A 25,551-nucleotide genomic window follows, 5' to 3' on the forward strand; every position below is an offset into this window, starting at 1 on the left:
GCCGCTGCAGCTTGTGGCTCCCGTCTTGCAGGAGCGCCGTGGCCTCGGTGAACTGGAGCGCGCCGTCGCAGGCCTTCCCCCGCGTGACCCAGCTCCTGGGGCTGCCCGCCTACCGCTACCACGTGCTGCTGGGGCTGGTCGTGTCCGTGGGCGGCCTGACGGAGTCCACGGTGAGGGGCGCTGCTCGGAGCCTCCTTCCTCCCTTTGGGGCCTCTGGGGGGGGGTCTGATCCCCAGGGTGGGGCAGGGCGGGGTGAGAGAACCGGAGACACGCAAGTGTGACAGGCCGGGCCCCCCACCTCTTGGTTCACTGTCCCGCCTCAGCACCCGCTCCCAACCTCCTTGTCCAGGCTCCCTTTCCTGCTTGAGCATCGCCCCCCTGTCCGCCCACCCCAGGCCCCAGCCGTGTTTCCCTCGTTTTAGGAAATTCTCCACCCACACCCTGCTCTCTCCGCCTCCCATTTCTTTACAAGTTACTAGTTTCTGCAGTTCTTTTTTTAATAAATATTTTATCTGGGGTGGGGAGGTAATTAGGTTTATTTCTTATGTATGTATTTGTTTTTAATGGAGGTACTGAGGATTGAACCAGGGCCTTGTGCGTGCTGAGCAAACACTCTACCACTGAGCTAGACCTCCCCCTGCAGTTTCTGCCGTTTTGCAGTTTTATGACATGCTCATCTTCTGTTGTTGAATTTCTGATGTTTCAATCAGTTGTATCTTTTATTATCAAATGTTTCATTTGTTTTGAAATGTGTTTCTGAAGCTTTGTCATTGCAGGCTTACCTCTGATTGCATTCTGTTAGTAATTAACACACCGCGTCCTCCTCTGGCGTCTTTCTTCCCTTCGGGGACTCGCCCACTGGGTGTTGGCTGTGCCTGTTGTGCGGCATTGACCCGAGGGTGGTCGTCCAGCGTGGTCACCCAGTGCCAGGCACCGAAGGGGCCTTGCTGGCAGATCTGGTGACGCGGTGGGAGCCAGGCTTGTGCTGCTGCCTCAGGAGCAGCGTTGGTCTCCGGCGCTGCCCCACGGCCGCGCTCACGCCTGGTCTGGCCCAGCGTCTCAGGGTCCCGCACTCCACAGCTCGGGCTTCATAGCTTCGTATGGAGGTGTCGAGCCTGTTCCTGCAGCCGGCTCTGGCGTAGGTGGTGGCAGGAGCCCTCACGGGAACACTCCCCTGTGCTGCAGGTCAGGTACTCGACGCAGGGCCTCTTCGAGTACATGAAGGGGATCCAGAAGGACCGGCCGGCCCTGGAGGACTTCAGCGGGACCCTCCTGCAGATCTTCCAGGACAACCTTCTCAACGACCGGTGAGCGGCGCTGGTCTGTCATCCCAGGGGCTGCACTGCTCCTAGGACTCTGAGGGGGAGGTGGGCTGGGCACGGCCAGACAGGGGTGTGTCCGAAGCGCATGGGTCTCTGGCTCCGGCCCGTCACCTCCCCAGGCCCTTCCCAGCCTGTACTTTGGGTCCTGGAGTTAGGACTCCTGGAGATGCTGGAAGTGGGGGGCAGGGACTGAGAGCCAGGAGGGTGCGTGCGGCCTGGCCCGTGATGCTTCCTGGTCGTGCATGCTGACACGTCATTGGCGCTGACATGTCATTGGCACCGGCCACCAAGAAGAGGAGATCTCAGCCTGCCAGGACTGGAACATCAGAGAGAAATATGACCTGTTCTCTGATCTTTTTTTTTTTTTTTTGCAATCATTCATTTTTAATAGGATTAAAATTCTTTTTGTTTTTAACATTTTTTATTGATTTATAATCATTTTATAATGTTGTGTCAAATTCCAGTGTTCAGCACAATTTTTCAGTCATTCATGGACATATACACACTCATTGTCACATTTTTTTCTCTGTGATTTATCCCAACATTTTGTGTATATTTCCCTGTGCTATATAGTGTAATCTTGTTTATCTATTCTACAATTTTGAATTTTTTTTTTTTTTTTTGCTCTGATCCTTTTTGCTGTGGCGTTTTGTTAATTGCTTTTCCAAGGTGGCGTGTAGACCCAGAAGCCCTGACCTCAGAACTGGGGGCTTCCTGCAGCCCCTAAGAGGGCTGTTCTTGGACTCAGTTCTCAGCTGTCCGGGGGTAGCTGGGCTCCGGGTCCCCTCACACAGGCCCTCATCAGCCCACCTACGGACGGCCCTTAGCAAACCGGCCCTCGCTCTTCCCGTGGACTGCTCTCTGGAGGGTAGATGGTGCCTGACGAGGGCACGTGTGCGGCTTGACAAGTCATGATGCGTGTCAGCCAGCACGAAACACAGTCAAGGTGCTGAATTCATCCACCCCTAGCCCCAGGGCAGCCGCTGGTCTGCTTCCTGCCACTGCAGCTTTGTTGGCTTTTTCTAGAATGTTACTTATGTGGACTCATGCAGCGTGGGCCCTTTTAGGGCCTGGCTTCCTGGATCCAGCGAATTTAGGTTGCAGTCACCCTTTTTAGTGCTGAGCTGTGTTCTACTGTTGGTTACACCACAGCCTGGTCCTCTGTGGACGGGCCCCCGGCTGGCTTCCCGGGTGAGGCGGTCACAGATGAGGCGGCACTGAACACGCACTCACAGGCCTCGGTGCGCGCCAGTCTTTCCCCTCCTCTCGGGTCAATGCTGAGGAGTCACGCGGCAGGAGGAGGTGTAATTTTTGAAAAGCCACCAAACCATCTTCAGGGTGGTCGTATGGTTTCACAGTCCCGCCAACAGCGTCAGACACTTCGAAGACCCACAGCCTCACTGGCACCTGGCGTGGTGGGTCCTTCCAGTTTCCGCTGTTCCTGTGGCGGTGTGGTGTCTGGCAGGTGGGCCCCTCCCGACGTCTTCTCAGACACTGGCCTACTTGGTGCCCTCTGTTGAGGTATTTTGTCTGGTTTTACTCCGTGCTCCTCTTCCTCTCTGTTGCTGTTTCCGTGCGGGACGCGGCCTCCCCCTCATGTGCGGGACGCGGCCTCCCCCTCACGTGCGGGACGCGCTCTCCGAGACCGGGATTCGCAGATAACTCCTTCCCGTCTGATGCGTGTGTTTCACAGTCTATCTCACAGAACAGGATTTTCCATGGCGATGCGCTCCCGTGTATCCACCTGTGCTTTTATGAGTTGTGTTTTTTGAGTCAAACCTAAGAAAGCTCTGCCAAACTTACGATTAGAAAAGATAGTTACACTTTCTTTTAGAAGTTTTATACTTTAAGTGTTGCATTCACACCTCAGGTCCTTTCTGGGTTAGTTTCTGTATGTGATGCGAGCTGCCGTCCGTGTCCTGGCTGTGTGTGGACGTCCAATTGCTCCATGTGTGGAAGAAACTGACCTTCCTGCCTTTGCACTGTTGTCAGCAGTGGGGATTTGCAGCCTGGTCTGGGCTCTTGGCTGTCCCTTGACACTTCGCTTGTCTTCACACCAGGGCCACACTGTTTCGATCACTTGAGCATTGCCACAGTTTTTAAAATTCGACAGTGTTAGCCCTTCAGCTTCATTCTTCTTTCCTAAGTTGTTTGGGCATTTCTTGATCCTTTGTATGAACTTTAGAACTGGCCTGTCATTTTCTACACACATTTGGTTGGGGTTGTGTTGACAACGATCCAGGGAAGGTCCTGAGTTCCCCACGTACCCCGTCCTCTCCCCTCAGGGTGTCTGTGCCGCTTATGAAGACGCTGGACCAGATGCTGGCCAATGGGTGCTTCGATATCTTCACCACAGAGGAGAAGTAAGTGCTTATTTTTTCCTGTATTCAGTGTGACTTTACCAGTTAAGTCTCGTCACTCACCTTTTAGAGAAAAACTGATCAGATCCAGAGAGGAGAATTCTAGGAGGTAACTTTCTAGCGTGTACAGGACCAGCTTTTATATACACCGTAAGTGCCACCAAGAAGCATCCGTGGCTCCCACCTGTGGGCGAAGGGAGGGGAGGACAGGGGCTCGAGCTGTGGCACCTGCTGCCGGGGTAGGAAGTAGATGTGAGCAGGTGAGCATCCCACCTGACAGGCCTGCAGTCAGGGCAGTTGTGGGCCCTGAACTGGACGGTGAGTGGGCTGCAGGACGGGGATGGCAGAGGGCCGTGATGGTCAGGGTGCCGGGGTCTGGTGCTTGTGTGGGAGGAGGTGACCCCAGGTGGGGAGCCGGGACCCATCTGAGCAGCGCCGGCTGGGGAGGCCAGTGGGGTAAGGGTGCGGGGAGCCGTCCCCGAGGCACAGGCGCGTGGCAGACACTGCATCGGCCTCCCTGTCCCTGTGCTCTGTCCCCTGGGCCTGGCCTCCCTGCGGGCGGGGGCGAGGCCCACTTTAGCCTAAGAGCACGGGGCAGCGTCCCGGGAACCTTTCTTCCGTTGGGAGCTGCTGTCACGGGCCGATCCTGAACTGGCCACCACGCGGCCGCCTGCCGCTCACCCGGGGAGGGCTCTCCTGCGCCCCCGGCCTGTCCGAGGGAGCCTGGGCCACTCCGCCTTTGCAGCCGAGCAGGGCTGACCTGGGCCGGGGCTCCACGGGGCAGGAGTGCGTCCACGTCCGGGCCCCAGCACAGCCCCACGTTCCTCACAGAGCAGTTGGGGCGGCCGGGGTTCTGTGTTCAGCCCCGCCCTGTCCCTGCGGTCCGGCTGCCCCACCCGTGGACCCTAGCCGGCGCTGGTTGTGCGTGTCGGGCTGGTTCCTGACGCCGGCGAGGCCCCCGGAGTCGGCCTGCGGAGGGGCTGTGAGGACGCGGAGGCGCGCTGGGCGGGGGCGGGGATTTGTCCGTGCGAGACAGCGGCCGTCTGTCCGTCTGTTCCTGAGCGCTGGTACCGCAGCCAGTGGACGTCGCCCGGCGTCGACGTCGCCCGACGCCATCCCGGGATGTGGCTCCTGGCCCGCGGGGGGCACCGCCGTCCTCACCGCAGGCCCCTGCTCCCCTCGCAGCCACCCATTCGGCGCGCGGCTGCTGGCGCTCTGCAGGGAGGAGCTCCGGAAGTCCAAGGACGTGCAGAAGCTGCGGGCCGGCGTCGCCGTGTGAGTTGTGAGCCACCCCGAGCTGTGGCGTCGCGAGGCCCGTCGCGGTGACGGGCAGGGCGGCTTGCGTTCCCCGCGGCCCCGGGCCCAGCCTCCCTGGGCGGGGGTTACCGCGGGCGGGGCAGGCGCCCGTGATGGGGGTCGTTCCCGCAGGTTCTGTGCGATGGTGCAGTTCCCCGGCGACGTGAGGAGGAAGGTCCTCCTGCAGCTGCTGCTCCTGCTCTGCCACCCGTTCCCTGTGGTGAGTGTCGGCAGCTCCGTGGCGCACACGTCCCTGCCGGGGGCTGACGCGGGCAGAATGGGACCTGGGATCCCGGACCCCGGAAGTGGGAATGCGGGGGCGGAGGCGAGGGTGGGCCTGGAGGGTCCTGCTGAGTGTGGTCTCTGGGGGCGAAGGGCTCGCAGGGCAGGACCCGGGGCTGGGCGCACCCCCAGTGAGCCTGGGCCTCAGGGAAATGCTCCACTGGGGGGACCTGTGCCCCCGAGGGAGCCCCCGCCACAGGTGTGGGGCCACAGATGCACCCCCTGCCCTGCCGCGGGGTTTCGGGTTCAGTGGCTCCACCTACAGCTGGGGCAACACCTTCCCCGCAACCCTCACCCCACCCCAGGGGCAGGTTTTTGACAGAAGAAACAGTCTTCTAATAACGCAAACGTGACGTTTTCCTAAAACGTTTGAGTAGTTTGAACTCTCACCTAACAAAACTATTCTCAAAGTGGGGTCACTGGACCAGAGACACAGGTTCTCAGGCCCTGACCTGCCGGCCAGCTGCTCTGGGGGTGGCCAGGGGAGTCTGGGAGCACGTGCGCCAGGAGGTACGTCACCATCGGGCACGACTAGAAAACGTGCGAGGTGACTTCCTGATGAGAAGGTTTTTAATGAAGCATTTCAGTAAGAGTGACACGGCCTGACCTGTGAAAGTCGTCCAGCTTCCTCCTCCTCTTCTCAAACATGCCTTTTGGGGCTCCTGGGGGCGGGCCTATCCCCACGTCCCCACGTCCCTGGCAGGGTCCCACAGCTCTGCTCTGTGCCGTGGGCCTTTCCCTCCATCCAACGCACTCTGTCCCGCCAGATCCGGAAGGCCACGGCCAGCCAGGTGTACGAGATGCTGCTGACCTACGATGTCGTGGGTGCCGACATCCTGGATGAGGTCATGGCTGTGCTCAGCGATACGGCCTGGTGAGTGCAGGGCACATCCCTTGACCCGGGAGTGGCAGCTGCAGCGAGCAGAGCGCCCAGAACCTTCCGTGGTCGCTCGGCAAAAATCCTCCAGAGGAAAGACGGAAGATGGGCAGCCCCACTCGGAGGAGGAGGCGCTTCCTGGGGCGTTCAGTTGGGAAAAGCTGAAATGAAATTATTTCTTCTCAAATAACGACATGAGCTGGGTTCTCCTGGGTGTAGGTTCCAGGGTGGGGTGTCCTCTTCTCCGATGTCTACCTTGGGGTTTTTGGACACCTGACAGGAAGCTTAGTTTTGAAGTTTGTGGCAGCTTTAACCACGTGGGCTGTTCTTATGGCTGACGCTCCTCTGGCCCTTTCTTCCCCAGGGACGCAGAGCTCCCAGTCGTGAGAGGCCAGCGGAACCACCTATGTGACCTCCTGGGTGTGCCCAGACCTCAGCTGGTCCCCAAGGTAACCACATGCCCCTCAGGCCATGTTGGGGAACACTGGGGCCCTTTCTCTGTGAGACCTCCAGACGCAGCACTGGCGAGCTCCTATCCCAGGCTCCAGGGTTTAGAATGTTCTGGGCCACACTGCCTGCCTTGCTTTCCCCATCACGGCCCATGTGGTGCTTTCAGGACCCCAGGGATGCAGGACAGGCAGGGCCGGGAGCGGGAGCCATATCCCAAGGAGCCAGTCCCTGTCCCCACTGCCAGCTCCTACCAATGGGCTGAGCCCCAGGAGCCCCCTGCGCATACACGCCCTCTCTCGCTGGACACGGTCATGTGGGTTGCGAGTCAGCATCCACGACGGGCCCCCAGCTGAGCGGCCGCCCAGCCCCTCCTGCCCTCAGCGCGGCACAGCATCTTCCCCACCGTCGGTCGGAGAAGAGGCCCTTCTGTGTTTCCACCGTCGCCACCTCCTGGGCACCTGTCCCGGCGGGGACCTTGTCAGCCCCTGGTTTTCCCAGGGCCTGCTGGTGTCCACCCGCGGGGTCGCCGTTCCCTGGGGTGCGTGTGGCATATGCGTCGTGGCTGCGGTTCCCTGCGATCGGGGGCCCCGGGCTGCTCTTCCAGGAGCTGCTTTGCGTGCTCTCGGCAGGGGGTCTGGACTCTGCGGCTTCTCTTCAGTCCTGGGCTGGGGAGGGGGCACGTCCTCTTCCTTTCCCCCTGGACTTGGGGTTGGACCTGGCTCTGGAGAGGCTGGTCCTGAGCTTTTTGCTGAGGAGGAACAGCAGTGAGCGGCGGCCGTACCACGTGGCCCAGGGCTCCTCGTGCCTGTGAAAGCCCTGCAGGCGGTGGGGACACACGCGTTCCCACCGCGGGCGGAGGCCTCCCAGCGGGCCCTGCTGACAGCAGGCCCGAGTGGCTGATGTGCCCCCGCTCCCTCGGTGGTGGTTCTGGGCTGGGGCTCGCCTGTATCCCTGGCAACGGGAGGCTGAGCACTTGGCCATTCAGATGTGCTCTCTTCCGTCCGTGTTGCCGGCAGGCCGCCTGCCTGTCTGTCTGTCCTCCGTTTTCGGGGCTCCTTGCTCTCGACGGGCGTGCTTCCAATACCGCGTGTCTCAGGGGCTGAGATGTCGTTACCTCTTCTGATGACATCGACAGCCTCTGTTTTCCCCTGAAGGCTTCGCTGTTTCACCTTCTGCGTTTGGACTCACGCTGTCCCTGGACTTGGTGCCTGCATGTGGCGTGAAGGAGAGGTCAGCGGACACATGCAGCCAAGCCAGCTCCCTGCTGGCCACAGCGTGTCGGCCCCTCGTCCCGAGTCCACACGTCAGAGCTCTCTTCTTGGATCCTCTGACCTCTGGGTCTCTGTCCATCTGTGAGCCGGCAACGCCCTGTCTTACAGACGCAGATTTGGTCTTGAATCCTGGAGACGCAGGGGTGGGCCTGCGGTCTCACGGGGGTCGTGATGCCCAGTGTCTCAGTGAACCCACAGTCAGGAGCTGGGCTGAGGTTGCTCAGAGCCTGTGGGTTGGTTTGGCGAGAACTGACGTCTCTGATCTGAGTCCTGACCGTGAGTGACCTCGGCGTTCCAGTGTTGGGTAGTCCTGCACGTCGGGGTGACTGTCCCACAGTCCTGGAGAAGTCTCTCTCTCTCCCACTCTTACTTCCCTTTGCACTGCAGTTCAGGCAGTTTCTGTCGCCCTATCTTCGTGTTCGCTGATTGTTTCCTTGGCCCCGTCTGGTCTTAGGACGAGCCCATCAGAGGCACCCGCGTCTGCTACGGTGTTAGTGGTTTCTAGCCCTCGCGCTGGCCCTTCCGGAGTGTCCGTCTCTGCCCACATTGCCCATCTGTCCCTGCTCGGTGTCCCCTTTGTCCCCGAGAGCCCCTGGCGTGTTGATCACAGTTGTTTCAAGTTCCTTGTTTGGTGACTCCAGCATCTCTGCCATTTCTGAGCCTGGTCCTGACGCTGGCGTTGTCTGCTTTTTTTGCCTTCTGTCTTACTTACTTGGTATGCTTTTGTTGAAGGCAGACGTGCTGCCTGGGGGAGAGGAACGAGGTGATGGGCCCGAGGGAGGTCCAGAGCCTCCTTCTCGTCCCTGGACGTGGGCGCCTCCTCCTCCGGGTTGTCGCATCTGCAACTTTGAGTTGGAGCCCCCAGTTATGACACTGGAGCCTGTGGGCGAGGTGGCAGGTGGGGAAGGGGGAGCATTTGCGGTTTCTTGATTCAGCCTCAGCCTTGGGGGGCCTGGGCCTGGTCCTCCACTTTCACCAGAGCCCTGTTCCCTTTGGTGGCAGTGGGCAGAGTGCCGCCCTGGCTGGGGCGGGGCCCTGGGGGCCTTTCCCCAGGAGGGAAACCGCAGGGCAGTGTGGGTCCCCCTCAGACAGGCCCCCAAGTTTCTCACACTCAGCCGCCGGCAGCGTCAGCACCACCATTTGCTGTGCCTTCTGGCTCTGGATCAGCTCAGGGGAAGCCAGCCCCGGCCTCGGCTCTCTGTGACCTCCCTTCTCCCGCTGCAGAGCGGTGGCCTGAGTTCTCGGAGCCGAGAGCAGCGCCTGGTGTCAGTTTGTGTATGTCCCCCGCCGTGCTGCGCAGGCCCCTGGCGCGGCCACACTCTCCTGTCCCCTCATCCTGGCAGTCACTGAGGAAGTAGTGTTGTAGATTTCCCAACTTCCAGTTTCAGTTTTCTCGACTTCGGCGGTGCATTTAGAGCTGTGTTACAGGCACCTGTACGCTTCAGCCTGTGCTGGTGGGCTGACCACCGGTGGAAATACCCCTGTGTGTCTGTAACGATGCTTCGCGTCTTCAAGTCTCCTTTGATGTTCACAGAGCCACGCCGCAGCTTCTGGTTGGCATTCACGTGTAAGCACGTCTTTTTTCGTCACTTCGTGTTCAGGTTCTGGAGGTTCTTACACTCACGCAGTAGGTAGGTAGGCTCACTGCCCTTTTTAAACCCAGTGTGACGGTTGTTAGTAATTGGAGTGTTTTGTCTACTTATATTTAGTGTGTGATTTTGGACTTACTGGGTTTGCCTGCCATCTTCCTGTTTCTGTTTGACCCTTTATTTTCTCTTGTCCTTGTTTGGATGAAAGATGTCTCTCCTCTCACACCCCCTTCTAGTAACTGGCTGCTCCGGTCCTGTTCTGTCGGGTTCCGGGGCAGCATTCCTCCCAGACGGATGCCGCCTGGGGTCAGGGGCCCAGGCTGGGGTCTGGCCGGGACCCCTCGCCGTCCCAGGGCGCGTCGGCTCGCTCTTGATCAGACACTCGGCCCGCCTCCCGCTCGGTCGCCTTTTTCTCCTTTGTTCTGGATTCTCCACTGTGTTCACGCCCTGTCGGTTCTGGTCACTGAGTGACTTCTGAGGTGACGTCTTTTTCCCACCTCTCTCCTCGCCTCCCCTCCTGGGGAGGTCCTGGTGTCTGTCTTGCCGGCCCTTCTCTGGGTCCTGCAGGACCCCTCCGGACCCGGGGCAGGCGCTGCTCTGCAGCCCCCAGATGGCACTGCAGGGGCAGAGATGGCAGGCTGAGTGAAACACGACACCAGCTTCCCACGGAAACGTGCTTTTTACATTTTTATTAGGAAAATGTCGCACAAACAGGTGAAGTTGGGACAGTACAGCCAACCTCCCTGCCACTCGCTGCCCAAGCTTGTGTTTGAGGAAACGACACAGATGCAGTTTCCTGCCAGAACCAGGGTCCGGGCGGGCCGGGGAGACAGCACGGCCCGGCCTGACCCTGTCCTGTGTCCCCCCACAGCCCAGTGCCCGCTGAGGCCACCCCGGAAGCCGAGCCCTCGTGCCTGGTGGGGAGGAGGAACCGGTGCGTGGTCAGCATGGAAGACCTGGATGGACCCCGACTGGTGCGTGTGGGGGACGCAGAGCTTGGCACCCAGAGGCGGCCTTTCCTCATGCGTCCTGTGCACCAGTGACCTGGGCTGTTGGTGCTTTTGAATTGATCTAGATGTGAGTCTTATAAAATCATATGCTGAGCAGTCTGCGTCTGTTTGTGTCTGACCCCAAAGCTGGCGGGGAGGACAAAGTAGGGGCGCCGGGGGTGGGGTCGTGCCCTCCCCTGTGCTGGGATGTCTCTGCAGACGCATCCGTGTCTGCGCGGCCTCCCCGGGCACGGTCTTAGCTGCCGACACGCTCAGAGACGCAGGTGGTTCACTGTCAGATGCAACGAGGGCCAGAGGCTGTTGCTCAGGGTGGGCACGGATGGGGTGCTATCCCCCCAGCCCCGCTTCCAGTGCAGCTCCGTTCCATCAGAAGAGGCCAACACTGCCTTTTCAGCACCCTGCCGGGACCAGCTCCAACCACACGGGGGGCTTGAGACGGCCACTCGGAACTCCAGCTGGGACTCCGTGGGGCAAGTGGCTTCTCACATCTGCCAGGAGGGGCACCCAGACCCGTGGTGGAGCCTCCAGGACGTGGGTCTCCGGTGATGTGGGAAGAACCACGTGGGTTGTTCTTGATAAAGCTGCACCTTTTCCTCGTTTGTCCAGCACAGGTCACACACGGGTAAAGACAGGCTGCTCTATCCTGGCGGCCTGTGCTCACGCCGGCCGTCCCCGTGCTGCTGTTCCACAAGCTCAGGTCTGGACGGGCAGGTGCAGGACCTCCGGGGCGAAGTCTGGGGCCACGAGCCCAGGACAGCGCTGCTGCGCCCAAGTCCCCTCGTGGAGGCAGGCGTGGGGGGCCGGGACACGTCCTGCTGCCGCCTTGGTCGGGAGTTGGGGTTTCCTGCCTGGGTTAAGCTGTTGGGCTTCCCAAGAACGTTTACCTTCACGCGCTAGACTGGCGGAAAGTCCTCTCTAGCCCCCGGAAGAGACAGCGTGGGTTACACTCGTGTGAGGATCTCACCTCTTACGCTGAGCTTTTTCATTTCGTTCAAGCCTTAAAACACGCCTCCCCCTCGAGAATGAGGGAGTGTTCCAGCCAGAGACCCCGCAGCTGGTGGACGTCACAGGGATGGTCCTGCGAGGCCACGCTGGTGGGCAGGCGCCCCTCCCACAGGGCCCGCCTGCGTCCGTGCAGCAGACGGGGGCCGGAGACAGTGCCCACCGAGCCTGTCGGGGCCTCTGCTGTGGCAAACCAAGCAAGCAGTTCTTGAGAAGGAATAAAATGAACTGTTTTCAGCATAATTTAAACAAAAAAGATTCCAGAGAAATGGCCTTTGAGACGTGGAGACCGGCCAGTTCACCACTTGGACGCTACCGTCTGGAGAAGCAGTTCTTCCAGGGCTGCCGACTGCAGCTCAAGGAAAACCTGCTCAGCCGCGGCCTCAGCCATCCGGAGCCCGCTGGGCCCACCTGCTCTCAACAGGCCCCAGGGAACCGCCTGCTCCAGACGGGGCCCACCTGTGTCCAGGTGGCGGGTCTGTGGGGGCAGAGCAGCAGAAACAGTGTCATGGGAAGCAGCCGCAGAGGGAGTGCGGAGCAGGTGGTGTGCTGGGTGGTCATCTTGAGGCGGTGGTCAGGAGACCTGGGTGGGGCTGCAAACGGGGACCAGACAGTGAAGGAAGCACCTGTGGCCAGAGGGAGAGAGGCTGGTGAGGGCCTGGATCAGGACGTGCGGGGCCCGAGCTTCCACGGCTGCCGACTGGGAGGCCTGGGGGCAAACCTAAGAGGAGACGCCACATAAGGCTGGGCCCTGACAGCCGTGTCCTCCACGGCTGGGCCCGTGAGACCTAGCTCCGCCCAGTGCTGCTGAGGGGAGATGCGGTCAGACAGGCCCCAACCGGCGGTGCTGACAACACGGGCAGAGGCAGCAACCAAAACCCAAAGGAAAAGGACGCAGCCTGAGCCCACCACAGAGGAGAGCGTAAGCTCACGTCCCCAGATCGCACAGGGCCACGAGCAGCAGCAGCAGGCCCTTAGTGAAGTCAGACCCCAAAGACTCTGAAGTTCAGCTTTGAAAGGGCTAGGAATTACCAAGGAGAGATGAGGGGAAAAACGGCTCAACGGTGAGCTGACAACCCCACGGGCACAGCAGGAGGGAGAAGTGGGGAACGGAGGGGCTGACGAAATGACCTGCAAAGACAACGCAAGTACAGAAGTCGGGAGACGCCAGAGCACCCGCCCCGCGTGGCACTGGCGCCTTGGGAGACGGTGCCGCATGCGCGGACGGCGGGCGGGTGGAGTGCGTGCGCGTCTGCGGGGGGGGGCACGTGGGCTTGAGGAGAGTAACCGCCACCTCGAGCACACTGATGCCCAGGACAGCTGCTCCCCAGGGGAGGGAACAAAGTGGGGTCTTCGGGTAAAACACAGCCCTCTTGCACGGCTGCTTTTCCTGCCTCGTCACTGCTGACGTTTGGGGTCAAACAGCTCTTTGCCATGGGGACCGTCCCGTGCGTTGCAGAAAGCTCAGCAGCAGAACCCCTTCCCAGGTGTGATGACAGCGGCCCCCAGGCCGGTCGTCGGGGCAGGTCCCCCAGGCTGAGAGCCCCTTCTGACTCGAGCGGATGAACCGCAGGCAGCAGGTGCGGGGGCGTGCACAGGGAGACCAGCGACCGCGTAACAAGAACAGCCGCTGGCGCGTGGGTTTTCAGAAGCAGGGGCGAGAGTAACACATGGTAAACACAGACACGCTTTCCAGACCCCAGGCTGCGGGGGGGTCCCACGTACCTGGGCGTGGCTGCCGTGGGTCCGTCAGCTGAAGTGAAGGAAATCCCGGCCCTCCTGCAGGTGCAGCGACCGCAGGTTGTCTTCAAATGCGCCCCCCGTGAGGTCCTGTGGGAGAAGCCACCGTCTGGCTCTAGCCAGGCCTCCCCCGGCCCCCACCAGAGAGCCTCCCGTGGGGGCCTGGGGTTTGGGGCCCCCTGTGAACTTCTAACCAACTGCTAAGAGAGGGGCCAGAAGGGACCCTGCTGGCTGCGGCCACACTGTCCCACTGGCCACGAGGGAGGCAGCCGGCCCACTCCAGGGACGCGGGAGTTCAACTCAACCACCAGCTGCTGACGGAGCCCTCCTGCTGCGTACCGTCCCCATGGCCGAGGGGGCTGTGGCCCTGCCAGGAAGCAGGCTCACCCGAGGCTTCTCGGGGGCAGATCCCCAAACCCTGCAGCTGGGCTTGTGCAGGGATGCTGCCCCTCCCCCTCCAGACCCCTGCCCGGGGCCACGGCAGGGCTTCGGGAAACAGCGCGGGCTCCGCCCCTCTTCCAGGGCCTGCTGCCCAGCAAAGTGGGGGCGCCCGAGGCAGGACGCAGGAGGGGTGCCTGGCCACCAGGCGCGTGCCTGCTGGGCGTGCTCCGTCTGACCCTGGGCCCAGCACGGGGCCTCGCCTGGCCCTGGGCTGGCACTGCTCCTCTGGCTGCTATACCTGGGCATTGCTGGAAGCACAAGAGTGAAAACCATTCCACCCCGAAATACCTGCGCCGCTTCCTGTCCTGCACCCGCCCTCCACCCTCAGACCCCGCTCCCCCCATTATCTCTGCTGCTGCGTTTTCCAACAAAACACAGCTCGGCTCGGGGCCGGGCCAGCCTAGAGTCTGGCCACAGACCTGGGCTTGTGGAGGGACACCGGGAGGGCAGGCCTGCCCTGACGCAGAAGGGGACTCCAGCTTCCCAAGACCATTCAGGTTTGATGCTGCCGCGAGCGGCCATATCCCATCAATGGGAGAATGGAAAGGCTGGGACAAAACCAGTGAGGGGTCAGAGCCCAGCGCAGGCACAGAATGCCCACAGGGCAGGAGCAGACACGCTCCCGGGACAAGGAACTGACGGGAAGTGTCAAAGAGGAAGTGATCCCACCGTCCAGTGAGGCCTGGGACCCCTTCCTGCCTCTGGGCATGTCCCCCAGCCTGGCCACTTCCTGGGCGTTGTCACAGCCACCCGACGACCCACGAAGAGAACCGGGCGGGCAGGACCCCCACACGCAGCTCCAGTGTGATGCTCACGGCTGGGTCCTGGAACAGACAGGCGGAGAAGGGGCAGCCGGGCTCACAAACATGACGTGGAGGATCTAGAGCCTCAGGAACCACAACCACGCTCTGCGCTGAGAGGGGCAGAGAAACGGCAGAGCGGCTGGGCAGGGCAGCGTCGGGCAGCAGGTCTCACTGGGCAGGAGTGAGGGACGCGCCTGGCCACGCGGGCTGGAGGCCCCCCAGGCTGCTTCTCACACCCACTTCCCCACAGGGGCACCTGGGGCGAGGGGCTGGGCCCTGCCTGACTGCCTGCCTGTCAGGACGCACCACCCTGGCCTGCCTGGCAGGGCCCCTGCGGAGGTGCCTGCAACAGCAGTTAGAAGCCGAAAGTAAACAGTCAGTGCAGAGGGGACCCAGGCCTTTAAAACCAGCCACCAATGAAGGGCTATCCCCTCTCCACCTCCCTCCACTCACTTGTCCGCCGCACACACAGGTCCTCGGACCTCTTGTGCAGTGGAATGGGCCAGCTGTGTCGGAACGAATGAGGGCCAGGGGGCCCCGAGCCTGAGGCTTGGCAAGTGTCTGCACCTGACGTGGGGGCCAGAGGCACGTCCTGCCGGCTTCCCCGCTGCTACTGCCTGACTGTGGCATCTGCCTCCCTTCCACAAAAGCCACCGCCTCCAGGAAGGCCTTGGTTGGGCACCCGGTTACCGAGGTTTCAACCTCAGAGGTCCTGTGTCTCCCACGACCCCCAAGGGCACAGCAAGGGCCCAGCTCACCACCCGTCACTGTCCACCAGCCACACGCGCTGACCCAGGCCCGCAGTTGGGGTGGGTTTTTGTACGTAAACGTGACAGACGTGTGGTGATCTTTCCAACTGAGAAGAAATTCCAAAACGAGCCACTAGAAGCGTTCATTCTAAGAGAAAGGTTGATAAATGCACCACATTCAAGATAAATTGTTCTGGGGAAGAACCGAGGAACCGAGTCACAGACAGAGAAAGTACCTGACAGACACTAACGACAAAGGATCAGTGCTGGCTGCGCGCAGAGCTCCAGCGAACAACGAGACGAGACGGACAGGCCAGGGTTGGGCGGCCAAGGCCTCCACAGCTGCTCAGACACAAGGACGTCCCACCGCCAGATCCCACTGGCGGGTTTCACGGTGTGGGAGCCCTCCCAACGGGGGCCACCCCTGGAAAGGCATGAGTTCAAGAGAGCTGGCCACATAGCGAACAAGAGGGGGTCCCAGGGCCCTGAGCTGTGGGACCCTGATGTCCAGCCCAGAGCCCAGAGACATAACGCTGCGCCGCCCGGCACCTGTGCCCAGGGGGACAGGAGAGGTGTTGCCTGCAGCTGTCGCGTGGCCCCTGGAGCAGAGGCCACCACCTCTGGTTCTAGCCCACGGTCCCTGGGGGACATAATGCAGACTCCCAACCTGGGGCTCCCCTGGCCCAGGCCCGCACTCACCAGCTTCACGCAGATGACGAAGGGTGGCCTGGCGGCTCGGAAGTGCAGGACCGGAACCCGCGGCTTGGGCCGTTCCTGCGGGGAGAGGAGGCCCGGGTGCTGCCCCACGCTGGTTCCTTGGGAGTTCAGACCTGGTCTCCAGCCCCTTGCCCGTCCCCACAACAACGGTGGGCAGCGCTCTCCAGCCCTGAGAGCCAGGATGCAGGGCTGGTGGCAGGCCTGGGCCCAGATGGCCTTTCACAGAGAGGAAGGTTCTGGGCAGCGTTCACTCAGAAGGCCCCGGGGCGGCCCCTACGCACCTGAGACTCCTCGTAGCAGTAGAAACCCTTCTTGATCTTGTTCTGGTCCACATCACAGAAAGCCACCACCTGGGGGGCACGGGAGCCAGCCTCAGGGGCAGTGGCAGCCACGCTGCTGGGCCAGGGAGGGGAGGGACAGAGGGCCTCACCTTGCGCCGCGACTCAGCTGTCAGGCTGCGGTAGAGCCGGCGGCCCTGCCTGCCTGCGTTCCAGATGGTGAAGGTCGCCCAGTGCGGCAGGGCCCGCTCCTCCAGGAAGCGGACTCGGTGGGTCCAGATGGTGGTCCTGCAGGGAGGGGAGAAGGGTGACCCAGGAGCGCGGGGCCTCCTGCTGCCCCGCTCCCAGACTGCCCTGTCCTCACATGAACCCCCGGGCGGCAGAGCTCACGCCCACACGCTCAGGAAGCATGGGGGACACTCAGCCCAAGGGAGACCCGGCCCCCCTGACATCCGGCACCTGCCACCACGGTCATTGTGACCAGAGGTGCCTGGACACAACTCCCCACCTCAGGCTGCCACATGGCTCTGTGTCCTGTGGATGCTGCCCAGATGGCTGGGCCCCTCCGTGAGCCCTTGCTCTATGCAGACCTGAGGTCCAGGCTGGCCCTCGGTGCAGACGTGAAACCATCACTTAGGAATCGAGGTGGCTGAGGTGGGGGGGTCCTCCAGGCATTCAGTGGAACAGACTGCGAGTCTTCCTCCCCAGAGGAATCCCTGACATAAGCATCCTTCCACGGACCCTTCCTTGGAGCCCTTTCTGGGACGAGCAGACCAGCCCTCACGCCCCCTCCCCAGAGCCTGCGGCCACCCTCTGCAGCGTGGGTTGGACCCCAACCTGGGTGGCAGTAGGAACCCGCGGTGCAACGGCCCCCACCCTGCTGTGTTCTCCGTGGCGACCAGCTCCCAGTGCCCCACGGCACATCTCAAGGGAGCAGTTCCTCCAGGTGGGGCCTGGGACTGGCTGGGGGCGTGGGGCCCACTCTGATGTGGCTGGGGCTCTGGATGCAGTGTCCACCTGCTTGGGGTGAGCAGCCCTGACTGCTGGGCCCGTCCGCCCACCAGCCACTTGTGACGTCTCAATCAGGACTGTGCTGAGCAGATGTAATTTTGGTAGGGGCCAAGGGGATCTCGAGGTGAGTAACGCCCCAGTCTGGGCCACAAAGCACATCGTTTTGGAGAGAAACTTACGAGCAAGACCCACTCCAACCCAAACAAGACCCCGCCTGCACGGCCGTCAGCACGCAGCGTCAGCAGCACCCAAGGAACTGAGGCCAGACTGAGGCCAGAACCGAACTTCCCGCGAGTCCAGACCACCTCAGGAGCCCCACCACAGGGGGAAGGGTGGGAAGGGGCCATGGGCCTCGTTCTAAAGAGGAAAACCATGTTGTGTAGAGACATCACGCACAGCAAGAGTATGAAGAAGTGGACGGTGTGGGAAACAGCCCAGGGGGCGCGGGGGCTGGGAGGGGAGACACTGGCTCAGAGCCTGTTACTTTATGCCTCTGGCTGAAGGGTTTCATGGTGGAACCTGTTAAATTAAGTGATATATTCTCACCTTAAAGTGTAAAGGACAAAATTCAGGGAAGCGCTCTTACCCAGAAGGCTTCTGGGAGAGCGTCTGAAGGAATTCAACTATTGACAAGCCTGAGGGTGTTATCAGCACTTACTACTCTGCGGGGTTTTGCTGCTCAAAGACTTTAATCCGACACAGAAACTGACATGAGATCACTTCTTTTACCTTGTGGGTGGCAAAACCTCACGCTGCAAAAAGAGAAAAAGGTCTCAACATGAAAGACAATCACACGCAGACAGGATGCGGCGTGTGTGGCTCAGCTCTCTGGCCAGCTGCCGGGCCCCGACACCCGGGGGGAGGCCGCCACCAGGCCCTCACCGAGCCGCCTCACCTCACCTTGCTTCACAGGAGCTCAAAGTGAGGGTGGGTGTGGGAGGCCTGGAGGGGTTCCAGGCGTCCGGCTTTTCTTGGCTCTGCGGGCCTGTGACCACCTTTGGACTCTGTTCAGCCAGTTTCCCGTTCCATTTATGGATGGTGGGAATGTGGTTACTTCTTTGAAGAAGCGTTTGCCAGTATCTTAGTAACTCGAATGCAGGCAGTTTACAGGGTTGGGAGCAAGGACGTCCAGTGCACACAGGGTCGGTCAGTTACGGCGGATGTGCGCGTCCGTGTGACACCTGCGCCCCCGGAAAGCCCCCTTCCCCAGAGGAAGCCCGTCTCTCCCGCGCACCGTGCGCCAGCGCTGCCTGCTGGGGAGTCTGCTGTGAGTGGAAGCCGCAGCGCGCACGCTTTTGTGTCTGGCTTCTCCTACTAACCGCAGTTTGGCAATTAATCCCCGTTCTGCAGGCTCTGCGTGTGGAGGGGGCTCGCCCGTCGCCCGTGGAGGGGCATCTGGGCTCTTTCCCTCTCGGCTGCTGACAGTGAGCGCCGAGCAGTGCATTCACTACTCCAGGATACGCGCCTACACGTGGACTTGCTGGGTCAGAGGGCAGGGGTCAGTGTAATTAATGAAATAAGGCCCCCAGTCTTCCAGAGTGGCTGCGTTGCCGCCTCTTCTGAGGACGACGTGCGAGCGTCCGGAGGTAGCTCCACATCCTCGCCGCAATCTGGGGCTGCAGATGTTGACGACGGCCCTTCCATTAGGCATGCAGAGTAGAACTGGTGTCTGATTGTTGATGCGGTATCGCTGTGTGAAGTGTCGCCCCCCGTGAAGTATTTTGCTTGCTTTTGTCCTGGGCGATACAGGTTCTTCACGTGCCCTCCACACTAGCCCTCTGTGAGATGCACAGATTTGTGGCCGTCTTCCTCCAGTCTGTGGCTTGCGTACCCATTTTCCTAATGGTGTATTCTTGTGAGCAAATTTTTTAATGTTGATGAAGTCCAGCTGGTAAGTGGTTACAGATTCTGGTCTCGTCTCTGCTGACTGTTTACCGGTCCCCACACTGTGGAGATGCTCCCCTGTGCTTTCTCCCAGGAGCTGTACATTTTCACTGCTTCTGTGTTTCTGTCTAAGCCTTCTAAAATTGCTTTCTCTCTAGGGTGTGAGATTCTTCTCTTCCATATGGATATTCTTTTGAAAATATTTTTCTTTTTCTGTTGAATGCCTTTGGAGACTGTTGAAAACCAGTTTTGAATCTGTCTGTGGACTCGGCTCCGCTTCACTGATCTGTCTGTCTTTGCGCTGTCATTGCACGCTCCTGATCGCTGTCGCTTCAGAGCACGTCTTAGAGTCAGGCACGGTGAGTCCTCAAACTTCGTTCTTTTCAAGGTGGTTTAGACCATTCTGGGCCTTGTGATGTCCATGCAAATTTTAAAAGAGGACCATCAGTTTCTACCAAGAAGCCAGCTGGGACTTCTACTGCACTGAGTCCACAGACCAGTCTGGGGAGAAGTGACGTTGCCAATATGAGTCCTTCCTCCCGTGAGGGCGGCCTCTCTCTCCGTCTGCATCACAGGTTTTCTGTAATTTCCCACAGCACTTTTTGGCAGGTTGCAGAGAACAGACACGTGCCTTGTTAAACTGACTCGATGCCATTGCACATTGTTTCAAACTGCATTTTTCCATTGTTTGCTGCACGTCTATAAACTTACATCCTAGAAGACGTGCTGAGTCACTGTTCCTAACTTCTCGAGAAGCAGTCACGCCGCCCACAAGTGACGCGAGTTCCACCCCACTTCTCGAGCCTGTGCGTCTCCTCTTCCCTGTCTTCCTGCACTGACCTCCACTGCAGTGCTGAAGGGAAGCAGTGGCTTTCACCTCGCTTCCTCCTGACCTTGAAGGAAGGCTTTCTGTCTTCAAACACGAGGTACGAGGCTGATGTAGGTTTGTGTGGATACCATCAGGGTGAGGGAGTCTCCTTCCATTTACAGTTTGCTGAGAGTTCTGAAAAGTCACAGATGGGCACTGAACTCTGCCAGGTGCTTTCTCTGCACTGGGGGGTTGATCACGCGATTCTTCTTTATTCTGTTACTGCAGTGAATCGTACCAATTGATTTTTGAATGTTAAACCAGACAGAGGTATTATTTTTTCATAGACGCTTCTGAACTTGACCTGGTAACATTTTATGAGTGATTTCTGCACCTACTGTCAGAAGGGATACTGGTCTGTACTTTTATTTCCCTGTAATATTCTGATGGCACTTCGGTGTCAGTCACGCTGGTCTTGTGAGGTGAGTCGGGAGCTCCTTCCCAACGCCCAGTAGATCTTTCTCTCCATCTGCTTCCTGAGAGAACTTATGTTGGTATCATTTCCTCCTTACGTTTTTGAGAGAATGTATCAATAAAGCCATGTGACTTGCCTTTATCAAGGATTTAAACTGCGGGTCTATTTTCAATTATTGTTTATACTTTAAATGTTTGTTGGACTTGCGATGCCCCCTCTTTCATTTCAGTATATTGGTAATTTGGTAACTGTGTTTCCTTTTCAAAGTCAATCTCCTTAAAGGTCTATCAATTGTACTGATTTCATTTCAAACCAGTTCTTAGCTTTGCTGGTTTTTTTCAGTTTCATCATCTTCAGTTCCTCCTTTCTCTCCTGCTGTCTGAGTTTACTTTAGTGACTTTTAAACGTGGAGACATAGATGACTCTATAGTTTCTTCTGTAACATGTTTTTAAAGCCGTAAAATTTTACAATAAATCCTGCTTAAGCTACATTTCATACATTCCGACGTACTGTTTTGTCATCAACTTAGTTTTTTTCTAATATCCTTTGTGATTTTTTACTCTTGGTTGCTTTATTTCCAAGTATTTTGGATTTTTAAGATGTGTTCATGATTTCTACGTTATAAAACATATCTTGCACGATCTGTCATTTAAAGTTTACTCAGGTTTGTTTATTGGCCCAAAGTACTGTCTACTTGCATTCTACAAGAGCAGGTTCTCTGCAGTCGAATGCAGTGTTCTGTAAATGTCTGTTCCGTCATGCTGGCAGCAGTGCTGTTCAAATCTTCTGTCTCCTTACAGACTCCCGCTACTTCGATCAGCCCCTGAGAAAGGAGAACTGAAGTCTCCACCTGTAACTGTGAATTTGTCTATTTCTCCCTTTCTTCCTGTCAGTTTTTGCTTCGCATATTTTCAAATTCTGTGATTAGGAATAGACACATTTAGGATTGTTACGTCCCCTCTAAGACCACCTTTACCCCATGTGTGCAAATCCCATTTGCACTGAATCAAGTTCATGACAGTGAACTCCCGAACCATGACACCTCACCATGCTACTGTATCCAAATTCAGGTTTAACAGAAGAGAAACCAGGTTGTTCTGCTCAGTGCTGGACAACAAAGAAGCCAAGTCTCAGTTTCAGGGACGCTGCAGTCCGGCCCCCTCTCCCCGGCACCTGCATGAGCAAGCATCACAGCCCCTCGGCAGTGGACGCCGCTCCCTCAGCGTCAGTGGCCTTAGACCTCCCAGGGCAGAAGCTGAGAAGCCACACCTCCCAACGAGTGTCGCCTCCTCCAGGGGGAGGATGAGCCTGCCCCCTTCCAGAAGCACAGACACACTCTGCGCCAAGCTCTTTCCATCCAGAGGAGCCCTTGACCACAGACCTTCTTCAGGGCCCCACTGTCCGTCCCCATAAGTGGGCAGCATTGCGATGGCACCAAAGGGGACGCATGCTTGTAGTCATGTGAAATGCAGCAGCCACACACGTGTGCACATGGACACACACGTGTGCACGCACACACACTTCAAAATAAAGCAGTAAGAACACGCCCTCCCTTGCGTCCCTCCGCCTGCATTCCCGCCGTCTCCTGCCCTGTCCTGGCAGTCAGCCTCAAGTGCACCCCGGACGTGGTGGCTCTGGCCTTGGGGCCTGGGGGATGCCCCACGTAGGACGTAGGGGGTGTGGCCCAGCCTGTGTCCCCGCAGCCCCCTCGGTGGGGAGAAGCAGGGGCATGTGCAGCCCCCTGTCACCACAGCAGCTGGTGGGGCAGGGTCACCCCGAGCCCTGTCAGCTCACAGTGGGGACAAGATCTCAGGAAGGACAGATGCTGGCCTTCCTTCCCCTGGGGACGCGCTGGTCCCCAGGCCCCCGACAACCTCCAGGGAGGTGAGTGCTCTTCACACCGGCCCAGCTCCCAGATTTCCTGTCTCGGGGCAGAGACCGGACCGGGGTCACTGTGTCTGCCCTGCTGACCAGCCAGGGCTTTGGCCACCCCACCGTGCCTGGCCAGGCTGCGTACTCGAGGACGGAGTGTGTGGCTGCGCCGGGGTGGTAGCGGTAAAGGAGGAGGCTCTGGTCCACGCGGACAACCCCGCCGCCCTTCCTGAGGTGCTCGTAGAAGAAGAGCAGGTCCTCGGGGACACCCTGCGGGACAAAGGAGGCATGTCTCACTCGGGACAGAAAACACACCTGTGTCCAGCGCCCTCCGTGAGGCCACTTGGGCCGGCAAACAACACGTCCAGCTGCCCCTGCACACAGATGTCGCTGGGCATGTGTGACCACAAGAGGCGCCTGCAGGGCAAGAAGTTGCCAAAGGGCCAGCGGTGCCCTCACTCATGGCCACCAGCTACTCCCGACCCTCGACCCCATGACCCCTGCTGCAGGGGGTCTGCAGGCCCCTCCGGGTGCCGCGTCCTGGGACAGCAAGCCCTCTCGCCCCTGCCTGGAGGAGCCGGGCAGCTTGCCCACCGTGCGCCGGGGCTAGACTTAGACCAGGGCCCGGTGCTGGGGATGCCGCTGCCCGGCTGGTCAGCCTGGGGCCAGCAGGCCTCAGTCCTGACAGGGAACCACGGCCGCTCCTCTCTCTCAAACTCAAAGTGAGAACCAAAGAGCATCTGGGCAGGGAGTTCCCCAGAGGGGTATCTGGTGGGCAGATCCCAGTGACGGTGGGGATGGGGACCCTGCAGGACACACGGCTCCAGGCAGAGGCTGGTTTTACTCTCAAACCCCCGAGCTCAGCTCAGCCAAGGTGGCACCAACGCCATTTCGGGCTGACCGCCTCCACGTCCTGGTGCAGCCTGGTGGCTATCACCTCCGAGAGAGGGGACCCTCGGGCACATGTCCACACCCCGTGGCGAGCGTGCCCCAGGCCGAACCGAGGCGCAGCAGCCCCAGGCCCAGGGCGACTCGGCGGGAATCCCAGGCTCCTACCCCCAGGGCGCTACACTAGGCCTTCACAAGGCCTCCGACCCGGTGCCGGGGCCTCGGGACCCTGTGCTCTTTACGGACCCACCGCAGGAGGTCAGGGCTGCAGGACAGAGAGGAATGAGCTGCGGGAAAAGCGCAGACATCCTTGCTCCCTGATGGACCCATGTGGAGACTCAAGCCACTTCACAAAGAGCACGAGGATGTGAAAAGATTTACAATAAAATGCTAATTAAAAATCAAGTTTCAAGACTGTGTTTTCAGCTCTGCCAGAAGTTGCCCATAGCATACGCTGACAGGCCAGACGCACAAGTTCAGGGCAGCTGTGGCAACAGCATGGCTCCTTGCTCTAATTTTCTGCATTTTCAAAGGCACCTCAGAGATTTAGGAACAAGAGAACTCAGCCCTCAGGGCTTCCTTATTTCTGGTGAAAAGAAAAGTGAGAATTTAGTGGGGGGAGGGGCACCCAGGCCGCCACGGCTCCATGCGAGGTGGAGGGTGTCCTGGCTTCTTCACTTGTACTCCCTGCAGTGGCCGGCTCCCCCAACTCTGCAAACAGCAGACGGAGGCTGCGGTGTGGGAAGAGGTGACGTCCAGGAAGATGGTGGCTGGGCCCGAGTCCTCGGTGTTGCGGGGGGAGATAGCGGGGTAGGGCGGGCCTGGGCCCCTCCCTGCGTGACAGACAGGTGACCCTGCAGCAGGAATCCCGTGAACCGCTCTCACAAAGCCCTGGTGAGAAGGAAGCAGAAAACAGCCCCGTGACAGCAAAACAAAAACCATGAAGGAGAAAAAAAACGCTATGACCGTCAACAAGACATTGGAACATGAGGGGACAGAGCAGAAACTCAATGATGAAACTGGAGCCCTGCGGAAGGAGGAAAGATAGAAGGGCTGGGGGGCTGCAGGGGCTCCGCGGCGGGCGAGGCTGCTCAGGGGCCCGAGCTGCACAGCGTAACACGGCACTGGGTTACCCCTCAGCAAGCCCGACTAAGCTCAGAACGGATAGAGTTGTGTGAGAAACGAAGATTAGACCAGAAGGTCCTGCAGGGAAAACAGATTTGAACAGGAGTGTAACGAGGGACACCGCAGAAATGCAGGGAAATAAATAAGAAAATGAGAAATAAGTAAGAAGGGTTAAGAGAAGGTGGCTGAAATGGAAAACGAAATCTAGCCAATGGGCAACAAGTCTTTGGAACAAAGTCACAATGGGGCAGAGCGAATGCTTTAAAAGCACAAGCCAGGAGAGCTCGCGGAGGAGAAAGCAGACCCTGAAAGGCCGTCCACTGCTCCCGTCCACGGCCAGGAGGCAGCTCTCAGAGCCTCAGGGACGGGGTGAGCCGAGGCTTCTGCCGGGCTGGACGCGGCACACAGTCCAGGGGGCAGAAGGAGACCGGCCAGCAGGACCCGCCCCTGCTGTGAGTGGAACCCACGCAACCCGAATGGCAGGAGACAGGAAGGAGGGAGCAGGCCACAGGTGGGGTCACGCAACCCTCAGAAACTGAAAACAAGCGGACCGGGGAAGGTTCCAGGCCACGTGGGGTCAAGGGCATTTACAAAGAAACAGAGATGACAAAACACAGGCCTTTCGAAACCAGGAGAAGTCTGCAGAGAGAGCACAGAGCTGGCTCTGGCTCCGGGCGGAACGCCTGCGGTCTCCCTGCTCTGATGCCCCCACGACAGACTCTGGGACCCGCGGAGCAGGTGGGAGAGAGAGGAGGTCCCAGGACGCAGAGACCGGAAGTGGGAGGAGACACCCACAAGCAAGGGTCTGACCAGGAAGCCGCCAACTCAGCCATGGACAGACCCCCCCTGCCGAACACGGGGCAACAGGCGCGGGCGCTTCGTAAGACAGCATACACACAGCCCACCAGCAAATGAGAACCTGCTCGGCGACGTCAGTCACCTTGGAAATGCAAATAAAATACAACCAGAAGCCACAGAAACCAGCCAGAACTGCGAAGCAGAGCAGAGTCTGAGTGCCTGGAGGGGGACAGGGCGGCTCAGAGCCCAGGGGGCCTCCCAGCAGCAAAGACACTTCTGAGTGGCGTGGGCTGGGCTGGGCTGGGCTGGGCGGAACGAGGACCCTTCCCGACACACACACACACACACACACACACACACACACACACACACGAGCCGTGATCTGAGCCAACAAAACACATCTTAGTTACTCCCTTCTTGTTTAAGGGCCGGAGGGGGCCTCTGGGGGACACTCGACTGCGCCCACCTCCAGATCTGACTCCCCTCCCCAGTCCTGCCTCAG

The 25,551-nt window shown here is 59.5% G+C and overlaps 2 protein-coding genes across 17 annotated transcripts in view; one reads left to right on the forward strand and one right to left on the reverse strand.

The window, feature by feature from the left end:
• TBCD (tubulin folding cofactor D) overlaps positions 1-10,553 on the forward strand; it is a 124,640-nt gene extending 114,087 nt beyond the window's left edge. For all 4 annotated transcript variants that reach the window (XM_072939948.1, XM_072939947.1, XM_072939950.1 and 1 more), the window contains 8 exons: positions 32-170; positions 1,186-1,307; positions 3,608-3,685; positions 4,868-4,957; positions 5,111-5,198; positions 6,028-6,134; positions 6,502-6,586; positions 10,319-10,553. In XM_072939948.1, coding sequence (XP_072796049.1) covers positions 32-170; positions 1,186-1,307; positions 3,608-3,685; positions 4,868-4,957; positions 5,111-5,198; positions 6,028-6,134; positions 6,502-6,586; positions 10,319-10,333 — 724 coding nt within the window. In that variant the 3' untranslated portion in view covers positions 10,334-10,553. The remainder of the gene's footprint in view (positions 1-31; positions 171-1,185; positions 1,308-3,607; positions 3,686-4,867; positions 4,958-5,110; positions 5,199-6,027; positions 6,135-6,501; positions 6,587-10,318) is intronic.
• Positions 10,122-25,551, reverse strand: part of B3GNTL1 (UDP-GlcNAc:betaGal beta-1,3-N-acetylglucosaminyltransferase like 1) — an 82,428-nt gene continuing 66,998 nt past the window's right edge. For 5 of the 13 annotated variants that reach the window (XR_012059921.1, XR_012059918.1, XR_012059912.1 and 2 more), the window contains 5 exons: positions 23,755-24,017; positions 22,384-22,508; positions 16,340-16,475; positions 16,191-16,259; positions 15,896-15,966 (listed from right to left, as the gene is read on the reverse strand). Coding sequence is in view for 2 of the 13 variants with exons in the window: in XM_072939953.1 (XP_072796054.1) it covers positions 13,209-13,289; positions 15,892-15,966; positions 16,191-16,259; positions 16,340-16,475; positions 22,384-22,508 (486 nt within the window). In the remaining 11 variants the exon portion in view is untranslated. Of the gene's footprint in view, positions 12,181-12,491; positions 12,591-13,184; positions 13,290-14,059; positions 14,465-15,428; positions 15,617-15,891; positions 15,967-16,190; positions 16,260-16,339; positions 16,476-22,383; positions 22,509-23,754; positions 24,018-25,551 lie in introns of those variants that run through there. The other 8 variants (XR_012059920.1, XR_012059914.1, XR_012059916.1 and 5 more) reach the window with 7 other exon arrangements.

Source organism: Vicugna pacos, chromosome 16 (assembly GCF_048564905.1).
Source record: "Vicugna pacos chromosome 16, VicPac4, whole genome shotgun sequence".
NCBI lineage: Eukaryota > Metazoa > Chordata > Mammalia > Artiodactyla > Camelidae > Vicugna > Vicugna pacos.